Source organism: Lacerta agilis, chromosome 7 (assembly GCF_009819535.1).
Source record: "Lacerta agilis isolate rLacAgi1 chromosome 7, rLacAgi1.pri, whole genome shotgun sequence".
In the NCBI taxonomy this organism is placed as follows: domain Eukaryota; kingdom Metazoa; phylum Chordata; class Lepidosauria; order Squamata; family Lacertidae; genus Lacerta; species Lacerta agilis.
This window is the reverse complement of record NC_046318.1, coordinates 70124337-70140370: the sequence shown is the minus strand read 5'-3', so window position 1 is coordinate 70140370 and position 16034 is coordinate 70124337. Positions and strand designations below refer to the sequence as shown.

The 16034-nt window shown below is 41.6% G+C and overlaps 1 protein-coding gene across 5 annotated transcripts in view; it reads left to right on the top strand.

Moving 5' to 3' along the window:
- Positions 1-16034, top strand: part of TRPS1 (transcriptional repressor GATA binding 1) — a 239207-nt gene that overhangs the window by 88425 nt on the left and 134748 nt on the right. For all 5 annotated transcript variants that reach the window (XM_033155773.1, XM_033155772.1, XM_033155774.1 and 2 more), the window contains one exon: positions 3495-4101. In XM_033155773.1, coding sequence (XP_033011664.1) covers positions 3495-4101 — 607 coding nt within the window. The remainder of the gene's footprint in view (positions 1-3494; positions 4102-16034) is intronic.

The following is a 16034-nucleotide window of genomic DNA, read 5'->3' as shown; positions in this document are numbered from 1 at the left end:
ATGGGGTATACATCCCTTAGTATTGTTGAACTCCAATACATGAGATGTGTTTCTGCATGTGCATTTTTGGAATAAGGATTCAGTTGCAGACTTGTGCATGTTTTGCCTTTTTTTAGGGGGGTGGGAAGTAAATCCATTTTATTACAAATCCTCTCACTCCGGGGTCCTGATCCTGACTGGGAAGTCTGTGTGCTACTGTAATGCTAATAAAACAGTATCATGTTAGCTCATAAAACGTGTTCTGTTACTATGGCATACACAGGAAATTGGCAACATATTGTTCCAATGTGGGAACATATGTTTTACATAGTTCAGTAATACAGTACTTTGCATGGTTTGCTTGAATGAAAATAGGCATGTGTGTTATTCTAAGGTATATAAGACACTTATATTGCCTGTACTGGAGATTGCATATTAGGTAATTCCCCTGCTTTCCTAGTTGAAGTTTTATGATTGATCCAAGTTTCTCTCAACCCCCGCCCCTGACCCACATTTCACAGCACTGTGTAATTCTCTACCACATAATCTGGTCTCTTGTTTTTAAAAAGACAAGTTTCTTAAATAAAAACCTTGATAATTTCCATAAAAGAACAAATATTTGTTTCCTGCAAAAAAGCAATTGCATTTGAATTAATCGGTTTTAGTTCCAATGGCTCCCTGTGCTCTGATTTGTTTTTAATGAACTGTATATTGTTGAAGGGGGCAAAGTTATCAAAGACAATTGGACAATTTAAGTGAAACTCCATGCAGCATATTACGTGTATATCACAGGTTCACAATATGTTTGCAATTTTATCATTAAATCCAAACCCTGTAGTTGCAAAATAAATTGAATCACGATAAAGACAGTTACAGGTGGGTAGCCGTGTTGGTCTGCAATACCAAGAACAAACTTAGTTGGTCTCTAAGGTGCTACTGGAAATAATTTTTTATTTTGTTTTGACGATAAATACAATTATTTTGAAGTATTACAGTCAAACCTCGGTTGCCGAACGTAATCTGTTCTGGAAGACCTTTCAACTTCTGAAGCATTCGACAACCAAGGCGTGGCTTCTTGCACTTGAGCGGAAGCCGCGTCGGATGTTTGGGTTCGGAAAAACATTAAAAAACTGGAGCATTTACGTCCGGGTTTTTGGCGTTCGGAAGTCGAAACGTACGATAACAGAAGTGTTCAGGAACTGAGTTTGACTGTATTCCTGTGGGGGAAAACCCCCCCAACAAAAATAATCATTGGTTTCCAGTTTTCATGACATGCGTCCAGTTTTTGCCTATGCACACATATGGTAATAAAACAAGGGAGTGTCTATAATTTTGCACAATTCTCATGAGTTCTAACAGCCATTTGTGTTAAAAAAAATAGAACTATTTTTGGTTTCCATAGCTGACTTATTATTTCCATTGCTGATGTGAACACCTTTTTTATAACTGCTCCGATAAGACTTCAAACACATTCAATTAACCAGCAAAGAAACAAGCAAATAACAACAAAAGCCCATAACGGGTGTCAGGGGCAGAACAGGTAACTTAAGAACCTAAGAAATGTCTGCTGGATCAATCCAGAGACTCATCTAGTCCTGCCCTGCTCTCACACTGGCCAACCAGGTGCCCATGGGAAGCCTGAGAACAGCAGCGTTTTCACCATTTGTGATTCCCAGGAAATTTTATTTAGAATCATACTGTCTCAGACAGTGAAGGTAGAATATGGTGCACATGTTCTCTGTGACAATGGAGGTAGAGCACACCCGTAGCAATTAATTTCGTACCAATCTAAAACTGTACATAGAGCATGGAGATAGGAGTGTGTGTATCGCTGGGAGTGAGTAGGAAATGAGTTTGCAGGGGACATTGGGATGCTAGGTTTATAAATTAGAGACTATGGGGTCAGCAAACTTTTTCAGCAGGGGACCGGTCCACTGTCCCAGAACCCTTGTGGGGGGCTGGACTATATTTTGAAGGGGGGAAAATGAATGAATTCCTATGCCCCACAAATAACCCAGAGATGCATTTCAAATAAAAGAACACATTATACTCATGTAAAAACACCAGGCAGGCCCCACAAATAACCCAGAGATGCATTTTAAATAAAAGGACACATTCTACTCGTGTAAAAACATGCTGATTCCCGGACCGTCTGTGGGCTGGATTTAGAAGGCGATTGGGCTGGATCCGGGCCTTAGTTTGCCTACCCATGAATTATACCCTGCAAGCCTCTGCCCGATGTGGCTTCTGCTGTCACTGCATTGCCTTCTGATGTCTCTCTCAATTAGTATGTTCTGACCACAAATTATTATAAATCTATACCACTAAATGTTGAGATATTAGGTTCTTCATATGCTGCATTTTTAACTCTTCATCTAAAAAAAAAAAGAACCGTGGTATTGAGATTTCGGGAAGTGGCAGAGATGGACTGAAATAATATAATCTGTAGAGGGGTAGCTATGCTAGCATGTGGCTACAACAGTTTTGTGGCACCTTAAAGACTAAAACAAACTTCTGTCATAAACCAGGGTAGCTTATATGGTACCCTCTGTATGTTTTTGGTTCCCAGCTTCCCATGAATCCTGACCATTGGCCATACATATTGAGGCAGACGGGGATTGTACCTGTAGACTAGCAATATTTGGAGGGGGCGATGTTGACTACCTCTGGTCTAAGCTTTTGTACTTTAGTCCATTAAAGTTTTTCCCCCAAAATAAATGTAGGCTAGTCTTTAAGATGCCACAAGACTAACACAGGGAGTAGCAAAGACTACTCAATTTGCAGCAGTTTTAAATTAAGTGTTGATTTTTTTTATTCTACAGTACGTTCTACATACAGATTGTTTCTTTTCAAAGCTTGTATTACCTGTTGTAATTTTTCCTGTTTATCAATGAAAATTTAATTCACACTTTATTATTGTTATTGTTGTCGTCATCATCATCATCATCATCATCAAGACTTTAGCCTTGGCCCTCACATTGCTGGATCCTATCCCAGTGCCTTTGTGTACAGTGCAAATATCTGTGGGGAGTGGGACTTCGCACATGAAGACTTCCATGAGAATAGGAACCCTGGTCAATCGTGCTTCCAGATCACTCAGATTGTAATTCACATATGTACACTTAAAGGTCACTCACTACAGATGTTTGCAGTGTATGGGGAGACATCTGAAAAGCAACATGTGACATTGGGGGCAGGGCCCCCTTTCTCGGTCTTGCATTTTGTCACTTTGGGACCAGTAGTGCCTGCATAGGATTAGGGAAGGAGATAGAAAAGAGAAATAAGTGAAGAACAGACCTAGAACAGAACAATGGTAGATATATAATGAAAGATATAATGAAGATAAATAGATACGATTTGGCATGTTGGGATTAAAGCTGGAACCTAGTGCTGGAATGGTTAAAAGCTACTGGAACAGGAAATATTTGTTTCTATGCATTTTTGGCGTCTTTCTGGAAATAAATGTATGTAGGTTATGCAATATTAATTTTGCTTTTATTTCTCCCTTTTATCAGGAGAGTCCATAACTGTTACAAATGTCGTCAGTGCAGCTTTACAGCTGTTGATACTCAAACCCTACTGGAGCACTTCAACACTGTGCACTGCCAAGAGGTGGACATCACCACAGCCAATGGGGAAGATAGCCATGGGGTGGCTGCTGCTCTCAAGGAAGAGGCCAAAATTGACCTGAAGGTCTATAGCCTGATCAGTGCAGACCCCAAACTGGGAGAGCCCGTCTCTGAAAGTATAGTGAAGAGGGAAAAGCTGGACGAGAAGGAAGTACTGAAGGAGAAATGTTGGCCTGATGGGTCCAGTGATGATCATCGTGGTGCACCTTGGAGAGGAGTGGACATTTTGAGGGGGAGCCCTTCCTTTACCCAAACAAGCTTGGGCCTTCTGACCACAGTGTCTGTGGGCCAAGAGCAGCCAAAGCCCTTAAGGGATAGTCCAAACGTAGAAGCTGCCCATCTTGCACGGCCTGTTTATGGCTTGCCTGTCGAGACCAAGGGGTTCCTGCAAGGGGTGCCCCAAGGAAGCGGAGAGAAAGCTGGACCACTCCCTCAGCCATATCCTGGATCTGGTGATAACAAGGCGAAGGATGAATCCCAGTCCCTCCTACGGGTAGGAAATTCTATTTTTATTTTTGTCTGTGCATATTTATGGTTCGTTTATTCCGAGCTGATTCTCTGCAATCAAGCACACATTACTGATGTTGGCACTTGAAGCAATTCAGACTTACATGAGTAGATTGTAAAGGAATCGTTTTTAAGAGCATTTGTACAAAGCTATACATGCTAGTTGCAGTAGTAAGTGATCTTTGTTTGCCTTCGCCATTAAATTTGGTTGCACTGAGTTAATCATTCCTGCTGATTTTGCAAGGTGATGTTACATTTGGAAAAGAAAAAGCACAGAACCCCAGAAGGCTGCACATCTGTTGCAGTAAAGCATCTAATCACCTTCTAAATTTTAAGGTGGTTTGACAGTACACAGTTAAGCAAACCGTCACTGGATCAAATAGCTGAAAATGTGAAACCTGAATCAAATAATAATAAAAAGTAGGTCTGGGATTTTATTTTATTTTATTTTATTAAAAGTACAACACATGGTGTAATTAAATATAACATTTGGCGCTTGTTTGGTTGTGTTGGAAACTAGGAATTGAGGAGGTGAAACTTTTGTACTCAGTACTGCATAAGCATCTTTGTTGAATCTTCAGAAACAAACCCATACCTATTACAGGCCTATATATATGTGTGTGTGTGTGTGTGTGTGTGTGTGTGTCCATAAGAAGCTGTGGGCTGGCTTCTATAAATTTAATGTGTTTTATAACATTGCCTTCCTGTTAGTGTTATATTGGAAGAAGGGCAGTGGTTCAGGGGTGCCAGGGAACCTTATGCTTTCATAAGGTTTCAGTCCAATCCCCCATGTCTCCACGTGAAGCTGAGGACACCGCTTTCTGAAACCCTGGCGAGCCATCGTCAGTCGATGTAAACAACACTGAACTATATAGATTAATAGCCCAAGTCTGAATAAGGCAACTTCCTATGTTTCTAATAACTCATAAAGTCACATAGCCAGGCTTAATATTAACCATTTTTGGATCTAATGAAGTCCTTATTTCATGGTATGCTCACTACTGAGTTCAGCAATGACCCATAAGCTGAATGAAAGGTTAAAGCCTTGGGCCTTTTCTTTTAAAAAAAGTTACATGTACCACAGTTTTTTAACAGGTTAAAAATGCAGATATTCTTTCCCCCATTGCCCCCATTGCTGTAGAATTGCCGGGAAGTAGACATTACAGATCTGGCTCAAAATGATCCCACCTTGGAGATACCAAGAACTGATTGCATAATGAATGAGTCCAGTAAACCTTATTCAGTGTGATTTGGCACTGAAAGTGTAGTTCAGTTTGCTCCAATGAAGTATGGAGTGGTTCTGATCTTTGCTTGCCCGTTGAGAATGCTCACATCACAAAGTCCAGCCTCAACATATTTCATTTTGGTTTATTTGGGAAACATACCGAAGGAGAGCTTTCTACAGAGAAAAAGAAGCATTTGAGAAAGCTAACTGAGAATAGCTGACCTATTTTCTCTCGAAAGAAAAACAAAACAAAAATAAGAGTTCTATTGTTAGAGCAGATAGTCCTCCAATCTGAAATCAAAATATTCAGAATAAACTGAGCTATGCCAATTATGCAGCATGTTTTATTAATTCTTCCCACTCACCAGGGCCGGCCCACCCATGAGGCAAGGTGAGGCAACCTCAGGGGGCATGATCTACAGGGGCAGAGATACCAGTGTATTCTCCCCTTGTTCATGATGTACGTCTTCACAAACCCGTTCTTCCCTGCAGGGGAGGGGGTGTCATTTTGTGGTTCAACTCAGGTTTTGGGACAGCCCTGCTACTCACTAATATTGCAATATTGTGGAGAGGGTTGTAGCATTCATGCATATTTTGATATGGATTGGAGTGGTATAAAATAATATATTTTGCCAGTGAGCAAGGAGGAAAGGGGATTTTTTTTTTTTTTTTGGCCTTTGGTGTCAAAATAACTTGACCAGCCATAGGTACTACCGTATATACGCGAGTATAAGCCGACGCAAATATAAGCCGAGGCACCTAATTTGACCACAAAAAACTGGGAAAACTTATTGACTTGCGCATAAGCCGAGGGTGGGAAATGCAGCAACTACTGGTAAATTTCAAAAAATAAAAATAAATAAAATTACATTAATTGAGACATCAGTAGATTAAATGTTTTTGAATATTTATTTCAAAGAAAAACAGGGGCAAGGAGTTCCATAGGCTTGACTCTGCACCACAGGAATAAGCGCTTTCTTTTATTTGCCCCCTCCCCTCTTCCAACAGTTAGGCTTTCCTTTTTATTTCTTTGGTGTATTTTATGTCCAATATTTCCATCCCCCTACAACCTCTATCAATAAATGGGACTGATTCCTGAGTGTGAGGGGGTTTATTTTCAGGCCCTTTTCTTCCCTCCCCAAAGAACCCTCCCTTCCCAAACAGCCAAGCTGTGAATGGATCCAAAGGAAGATAAGAGTTGCAGAGCTCCTGTGACCTTGCCTCCTCCTGGGCTTTGCAGAGAGGAGGGGGGCAAGAGCCTCTGTTCCTTGACTTGGGGGTCCTCCCTGCACCCTCCCCTTCATCCCAGGGACCCCCCTCTTCTCCCCAATGGACCCTTTGCAAGATGAGCAGAGACTCACTGGATTCAGGAGGCGCCAGGGATGAAGCACATGCAGAAGAGAGAGACAAAGGCCCCCTCCTCCTTTTGTAGGTGGGCTTGGTATTTCCTGACCTCTCTAGGAATCCCACTCAATCCTTTTTAACCCTTGGCAAGCCAGTGCCCCCAGCTTCTCTGATCCTGTCCTGTGCCTTTCGCAGGAAAGAGCTTCTCTCCACTTCTCTCCCCCCCCCCAACTGACAGAGGGGGAAGCATTGTGCAGTGCTTCTCCGATCCTCCATTCTGTGCCTTTCTGCTGGTGAGTGGAGGCAGAGGCATCTTTACCCTTACAGCTTGTGTCTGGAGGCGCTAGGACCTCGCAGACAGCTGCAAATGCACGGGATGGGATCATGCGGGATGGGAGAAGACCCGTCTCAGATCTCCATCCTGCGCATTTCCTGGTGGGGTGGGGGGGAGGGAAGCGGAGAGAAACTCTTTCTCCCCGCTTTTCCTACCCAACCACCTCGCAGACAGCTGCAAACGCACAGGACGGGATCGGAGAAGAGCGTCTCAGATCTCCATCCTGCGCATTTCCTGGTGGGGAGGGGGGAGGGAAGCGGAGAGAAACTCTTTCTCTCCGCTTTTCCTACCCAACCACCTCGCAGACAGCTGCAAACGCACAGGAGGGGATCGGAGAAGAGCGTCTCAGATCTCCATCCTGCGCATTTCCTGGTGGGGTGGGGGGGAGGGAAGCGGAGAGAAGCTCTTTCTCTCTGCTTTTCCTTCCCCACCGCCCGCCTCACTTGCGCATAAGCCGAGGGCGACTTTTTCAGCCCAAAAAATGGGCTGAAAAAGTCGGCTTATGCGCAAGTATATACGGTATGTACCTTGACTTGCAGGAGGTTGCCAGTGGCAGCTCTGCGTCAGGCTGCAAAAAGTATTATGCTGGCCTTGGGAAGAAGCAGGAGGCCTTTAAATAAAATATATTCAGCTAGCAAACCTCTTCAGTTTTACAAGATTAGATTTCAAATAAATTCAGTACAAGTATGAATGAGAGGAACAAGAACATTGCATGTTGAGGAGCAAAACTTTTCCCTTGCAGAAAAGCCCGCTGTTCGCTATTCTGGGGTGTGGGCAAACCTTTGGGGAGTTTCAAATAAACAAATCTATCTTTTTGCATGTTGTTTGCTTGTTTGTTTATAATGAAGTTGGTAATGTAATGTAATTAGTGGACAGGGTGTAGGGATAAGAGACATAGCTTTTTGTTTTACCTTTAGATATCAAATAATTCTAAAGATGGGCAAAGCAGAAACACACGAACATTTTAGCAGGTGCTATAAAAACAACTACCAGACTTTTAGAAGACATCTGAAGGCAGCCCTGTTTAGGGAAGCTTTTAATGTTTAACAGACCATTGTATTTTAAAATTTGTTGGAAGCCGCCCAGAGTGGCTGGGGTATAAATAAAATATTATTATTATTATTATTATTATTATTATTACACCAAAGAAAGTAAAAAGGCAGATCAGTGTCAAAATAGGAACCAGATCCTTGATTTCACTGCCTTCTCTGCAGAGCAGTGCATCTCCCGGCTATGGGGTTGTCAAGCATTTAAGTGAGCATTTGTGTGCATTTATGTGCAGATACTCCAGTGTGCAATTGACTTGTGGCATTTTCACTGCTAGAGCTGAGGCTAATGTTTTGGAGGGATGGACACATTGGAACGGCATTCATCTTTAGTTAGGAATTTCAGCAGACGGGGAGTTTAGGAAGGCTTACTCTTCTTCCTTTCCAGCCATAGTAAAACCCCGCAGCTAGATGCAGGTAGGTAGATAAATACACACAATTTATTCATGTTACTATTCATCAGCATACACAGGGACATGAATTCTGCTATTACTGTACTGTACTTTGGGTAAATGAATTCTTCAAGCAGCAGGCTTGTGCGTTTGTTTTTGTGTGGTGATCAACGTCTAGAGCCAGTTTTTTAAATGCTGGTTTGTGCAAAGTTGTGTCCAACCATAAGGTTCAGAAACATGTTTCTGCTTCATATCCTAGACTACAAAAATGAGGCAGGGGGGTTACAGGCATTTGTTTGGTATGGCATAACACCTGGGGGTGGGGAATGGCATTAGTTATCTTAATTGACTTTAACATGCAAATATTTTCTTATTTCAACTGAAATCATGGTTTCAAATCCTGCTTTGTGATCAATCCTTAACTAAGGCGCTGGTATTCAAAAACAATAACTTAACATGTCAAAGGAGAACCATCTATGGTTAGGCATTATCAGTGCTTTTTTCTTTAAAAAAATGTTTAGGGGTACTCTCATTTTGACCCCAGAAAATCAACATTTTATAGTTCAAATCGGGAAAAATAAATACAGTAAATGGACAAAAGTACAAAGATTCACAAAATGTTTAGGGGTATGTGTACCCCTGTGTCCCTCCAGAAAAAAAGCACTGGGCACTATGCCAGTGTAGAGATTTTTTCAGAATTTTCAACTGTGTAGAAAGTGAACATATACCAGAAAGTTGTTATAGAATATTGGGTAAAATTAATTCATTTTAGTTAGTATTTTTCCCACTGTTTCCCTAGGATGTTTTTACATTTTAGAAAACCCAAGCACAAAAATATCTTCCAGCGTACTACAATGTCGATATTTCTATCCCTTTCTTCTTTAGCCTGGCTGCAATTTATCTTTTAAAGGTTTGTTGATACAGGATGAGTCTATTGATATGCAAAAATGTTCTTTGAGTGGTAGAGGAAGCTTTGGCTGCTGTTTTAGTAGCGACTGAGTGAAGCAACCTTGTTTACTGCTTTGAGAACTCTTTTTTTCTGGGCAAGCATGCAAAATTGATTTCAAATCAAGCAAGTTGCCTGGTTAATTATATTTAGTATTTTATATCATGCTTTTTCTCAGTGCTCAAAGCATTTTAACATATAGGGGCATATCCAACTGAGTTGTACTCAGAGTAGACCAATTGAAATCAATGGACTCATTGATTTCAGTGGGTCTACTCTGAGTTTGGCTAACATTATGTACCACATAAATCATCTCAGTTATACAAAGAAGCTGTAAGGTAGGTTGGCTTTATTATTCCCATATTGCATATGTGGGAAGAAGGGTTGAGGCTGAGAAATGGTTGCCTGCATCAGGTAATGATTGTATCGGGGACTCCTTAGCTCATTTTTTAAACCAGTACATTATGCAAACGCATACCTTGCAAGTCCTTGTTAATCTTTGGGTTCTGGAGTAGCTGTTTTTCTGCCGCCCCCCCCCCCCCGCTATGCCTCTGCCGCACACAGAAGTACTGGAGGAAACTATGGAGTTGCAAACTTGTCTCCTTCCCATTCAGCAGGATACATGGTTTTTTTGGGGGGGGGAGTATTTGAAGAAAAGGATGTCCTCAGCCATATCAAAAACGTCACTTATTTTGATGTGTTTTACATGATTTATAATGTTAGCTGTAATTCAATATAAGAAATAAAATATAAGTAGGATTCGAGTTACACAGAGTAAACTTGGGCAGTGTGTATCTTCTCTTCTTTTTTAAGGCAAATTGTGTCCCCAGGAAGCCTTTTCTACTGAACGGAATTGATAGCTTATGTGACGACATAGGATAACCCTATGTGGAGGATAGTGGAGCATGGGAAAGGCAAGAGGAATAGGTTCCTGACCTTTCTATAGCAGGGGTTGTCATAGGGTAGGCGGGATCTACTGGTAGATATAGGAGTGACTAGCCACAGGCTACCTAGTTTATGTGGTGCATATTCTTTAACAAATTACATCCACAAACATTTTTTTCATGTTGCAAGCTTTACAGCAGGGTCAGAATGCACACCTACAGTACAGAGAGAGACGTCTTGATAAGGGCATGATTCCCTTTAGTTGAATCAGATCCCTAATGTACAGGTGAAACTCAAAAAATTAGAATATCGTGGAAAAGTCAATTTATGTAAGCAATTGTTTTCATTAGCTACTGGAGTTTAATATATGAAATAGACTCGTGACATGCAAAGCGAGATATGTCAAGCCTTTGTTTGTTATAATTGTGATGATTTTGGCGTTCAGCTGATGAAAACCCCAAAGTTGAGATGCCCCGCCCCCAGGGGTGCCTCTTGGCTTGCCGCCCCGGGCAGCCAAGGGGCTAAGAACGCCCCTGCCTTTCTCCAGTCTTACTTCACATCTTCCCTGAATGTTTTTGCCAGGGTGGAATGTGTCCTTGAACTCTTGCTTCCCTGGATTGAGAATAGAAAGAAATATGTGTAGAAACTCGGCAAAGTTAAAACGTACTGTATATTCTGGCGTATAAGACTTACTTTTTAATCCAGGAAAATCTTCTCAAAAGTCGGGGGTTGTCTTATACGCCGGGTGGAGAATCTGCGGTCGACTATATCTTAAACTCTATATTTTAACTGGAAAAGTTGGGGGTCGTCTTATACACCCAGTCGTCTTATTCGCCGGAAAATATGATATATTCATTGCTATGTCCACTTTTGGCTTGGGTCCCTCCCTCATACCTTTCTGTTGCCCAGAAAGGGTATGTGTGCCCTTTAGGCAAACAAACAAACAATAAAAATTCTCTGCCTCTGGCTTGTATAAAGTAATATGGATACAGTAAACAGAAAATACATCTCCTTTAACATCCCATTGATTGCAAATGGGAAAATTTTAAGAAAGCAGTTCACACTTCAAAATCAGTAGGAAAGAGACTTCAATCCTATGCACACTTAGCTAGGAGTACACCCAATGAACACTTCAAAGTTATTTATGACTTTCCATTGGGAAGCAATAGAATTAAGAAGTATTTTAACGAATGCCCTAATTTTGTGCATATTATTTCTGCTCCAGCTTTTGGTTTCTCAGAAAGATCTCGCACAATGTAACCCAGGCCTCAGTACCCTCAAAATCATAGCTGTTGAAAGGAGGAACATCTGAAATAGTTTCCCCTTAGCTGCATTTCATTTTCCCCTCATTTCCTTTGACTCTGTTAGGGATCTTTCAGGAAGTATTTATAGTCAAGGCTATTCCTTGCCATACGGGTTCTCTAATTAACTGAAGGAAACTCAGCGGGTGCTGTGTCTTACTAATGCACATAGCTATGTTGGGTCAAAGCACTGCCGAACTTCTTTGGCTTTGTTAGGAGCACCTGTTTCCACAATTCAGTGTTTGGGGATGTGGAGAACTTAACTTCTAAGTATAAACTGCATCCTGCGGGGGAAAACAACCACCCAAAAATAATCGCCGAACCAGGAAAGTGTCAAAGAAACTGATTGGAAACATTTGGTGTCAAATGCTAGATGGATGACCCCCCCCCCAAATTTAAAAAGAAAAGGGGGCAGCCGTGCTATTGAATTGCCAAAACTTGAAAATCCTGTTATGTTTTTAACTAGTTTAGACAGAACTTCAAAACTACTGGGTTGAATTTGCGTGCAAGTGGAGATACACTTTCTGACTGAGTAATCAAAGTTCACCAGAAAGCAACATTTAAAATGTTAAAACAAAATAGAAAATTCTTTCCAGTAGCACCTTAGAGACCAACTGAGTTTGTTCTTGGTATGAGCTTTCGTGTGCATGCACACGAAAGCTCATACCAAGAACAAACTCAGTTGGTCTCTAAGGTGCTACTGGAAAGAATTTTCTATTTTGTTTCGACTATGGCAGACCAACACGGCTACCCACCTGTAACTTAAAATGTTAAGACAGCCCATCTAAGTGGATGTACTGCATCTGCATTGTGTGGATCAAGCTCATGCATTATTGGGTAGGGAGGTAACCTCACCCTCTGGATATTTACTCAGCCACAGCTAGGTATGTTTCAGGAAGAAATGCCTAGAAATGTATTGGGTGGTAAAATCATCATTCAGGTGTGGTGATATAATAATATAGTGCATGGATGTTACATCAAAAACCTTGAGGAAAAAGTGAATCAGTTTGCAGAACAAAGAAGTGTGAACCCTCCTATTTGGGGGGGGGGTTGGAATGTGAGCGGTAGTATATATCCTACCAGGGGACGGTCCAGGAATCAGCGTGTTTTTACATGAGTAGAATCTGTCCTTTTATTTAAAATGCATCTCTGGGTTATTTGTGGGGCCTGCCTGGTCTTTTTACATGAGTAGAATGTGTGCTTTTATTTCAAATGCATCTCTGGGTTATTTGTGGGGCATAGAAATTCATTCATTCCCCCCCCCCCAAACATAGTCCGGCCCACCACAAGGTCTGAGGGGCGATGGACCGGCCTGTCGCGGGCCCTTCGCCCTGTACAGCCCACCCCCGGACGTTTTACGGTCTATGAGTGCTGCACCAACGACAAACAGTCCCCAGCTGCAGCCCTTCAGACTACTAGCTGGATCCTGCTTACTTCATTCACCACAGACGAGGATATTGTGAACTAAAAAGATGTTTATTGCGTACAAAGCTTGTGGTTGCTGATAAATAAAAGGTTGTTCAATAAGCTTATAACAGTTGTCCTATACCGGCCTAATACCTCTAAATGTTACCGGCCTAATACCTCTAATAATTAACTAAATATCAATAACAACGCGTTTCACAATCTCTTTATCCTCTCTGCTAACATCCACCTAAGACTCTAAACTCCCAGCTCTATCTCTTGACTCACACTTCAACTCCAACTCTAACTCCCCGCACTTAACTCCTCCTGCCCATACTTCAATTCCAAATCTAACTCTAACTCTCTGCCCACTGGGAGGGGTGTTTTATACCCAGGCTAAGCCCGCCCCTGAGGGTTCTAACTGTCAGAGAAGTTAACCCCTACCTGGCATGAGGCTAGTCCTCCACATACCTCCCTCCTTTTTAGGTTTGTATCAGAGGAGTTACTAGCCAAAGTATCCCTCTGATACAAACAACATTTTTAAACATTAACATAAACAATACATTTTATAACTCTTACCTATTTTACCTAACTATAGCATAATATTACATCTCCAGTAAAAGTACATATAGTTGTGAACATTATATACAATAGTTCATGCAGCATTAGGTCTTTATTGCAAGAAAAACCGTAACTGTCCATTAACCTTTGTCTTTGGGTCTTCATTATAAGGCGTCTGCGATGATGTTTAGGATCCTTTCACGCTTCTTATCGTCCTTAACCGTCGCAAGAAGTATCTTTCTCGGGGCACCAGTCTTTTCTCTGCCAAACGCGATGGGATGTAAGCTGTCTTCCCCGGCCAGATGACACAGTCCCATTCCGATCTCTGCACTCGAGGCGTCTGTAACGATTGTGGATCCCAAGCTGGGTAGAGTCCTTGTTTCTCAGGGTCAAAAGCTCTCTTAGTTCAACCTCTCCCTCCTTCAGGATCTCTGTTAAATGTTTAAGCTCGCAGACTTGTACACACATCTCCAGGTCATCATAAGCTGCATAAGAACTGGTTGTCTGGCTTTTAAATGCACTGGGAACTATTTTCAGAAGTTTGCGGATATCTTCTTTTTTAGTCAGCTTGCTGAAGCTTTCTAGGCAAGCGTGATCATTTAATGAAAGTAGGCTAAAAAGCTCTGATTGCTTATTGCTCATAGCAATCTCCCTTGTTGTCAGTTCATCTTTGGTCTGTATTGATTTATCAGTTCCCACTTCGAGCAATTTTAAGACTACTTTTGTATGCCTTTGACGGGGTAGCCCTGTTGATGCTGTGTAACCACATTCATTTTGGACATTTATTTGTGTTGCATGAGCAGTAGGGTACCCATCCTCCCACCACACAATCTCTAGTGTAGGAAACACTTTCACTTTCATAGAAAGTCGATGGGACCCCATGCCAGCTATAACTTCTAGCACGTCTTTCTTTCTATCTTTCCAACTGATGAATGGTTTATCATAAATTTGACTAGTTGTTCTAACTGATCTCACAGATAGGTCACTGGTCACATTGCAGGTAGACACTCCTTTACCAATATCACAGGCTTTTTCAACAACGTGACTACTGTAGTCTAGATTGGGTTCATGGTTTAGGGACTTGATTGGGTTTATCCTATTCACATGCATGACCCGCCTCCCTTCACCGTGCTGAATTATATCGTTTATATAATTCATTTTTGAAATGATCTTAAAAGGACCTTCCCAGGTCAGTTGTAACTTGTCCCCTTTTACTGGTCTGATTAATAAAATATCCTGTCCTGGCTCAAAAGATCTCTCACGTGCTTTTTTGTCATACCAAACTTTCTGTTTGTGTTGAGCAACCTTGCAATGTTCTCCTGCCAGTTCTAGTGATTGTTTGAGAGTGTTTTGCAATTTAAATAGGTAATCAACTACATTCTCAGAATCCCCAACCGGCCGTCCTTCCCAATTAAATCTTAATAAATCTAGGGGACCCTTGATTTTTCTTCCAAACAATAATTCAAAGGGACTACTGGTGATATGTTTTATCCCACACCTCTCCCATAAACGCTGCACAAGCTTAGAGGTAAATGAGGCTCCAAGGTCTGTCACGATCTGTTCTGCAAACCCTAGCCGACACATATAACTTATTAGAGCTGAAGCCACTGTTTCAGTCTCTAGGTTTCGTAATGTTATTTGCTTGCCCATCCCAGGCCAAAAGAAATTTTGGGATACCCTTTGTTTGGTTCTGGTGATTCCCAAGTGACCTCCAAATATACTGCCATGTGCATGTTGTATTATTTTGGTTCTAAATTCAGTAGGTACTATCAGTTGCCTGTGGGTTTCATTACCCCCTCTATTAGGCTTTAAAAGAATCTCTCTGTATAGCAACCCATTGTTGACTATAAACCGCTCCGGGCTTTCAGGGGTTAATACTGTATTCAAGGCTGTGGCTTGAAAATATTTCTGTAAATCTGTATCTAGTTTCTGCTTGGCTGCAAAACTAGCTGCTTGACTATTTGTAACTGGTATTATACTTGTATCTTGTGTCAGTTCAACAATTGTATCAGGCCTTTCCTCCTGAGGTAACTGTCGCAGTTTTTGTGCCCTAGTAATCACAAATGCACTCTGTACATGGTCAAGTAGATCCCACCCAATTAACATTGGAGCTGGGATTTCTGGTGAAACTGCTACTTGCCATTTTCCAGACCATTGTTTATATGTCAGATTAACTAATGCGACTGGCAAGATTTCTGGCTGTTTTGATATTCCTTTTAAACTGATTGTTTCGCCTTTAATAAAGTCTTCTGGCTTTAACAAATCAGGATGTACAATACTAATCTGAGACCCTGTGTCTTTTAAGCCTTTATATTGTTTACCATTCACCCAAATTTCTTCTCCTGTTTTGTGTAATAGCATGTCATCTTGTTGAATTATATAGCACCTCACAACTTGGGCCACTGGTAACTCATCAGCCTGTTCTCTAGACTGGGCCTCGGTTGCCGTGGCAACCATGTTGGCAGTTGGCTCTGTCTCCAC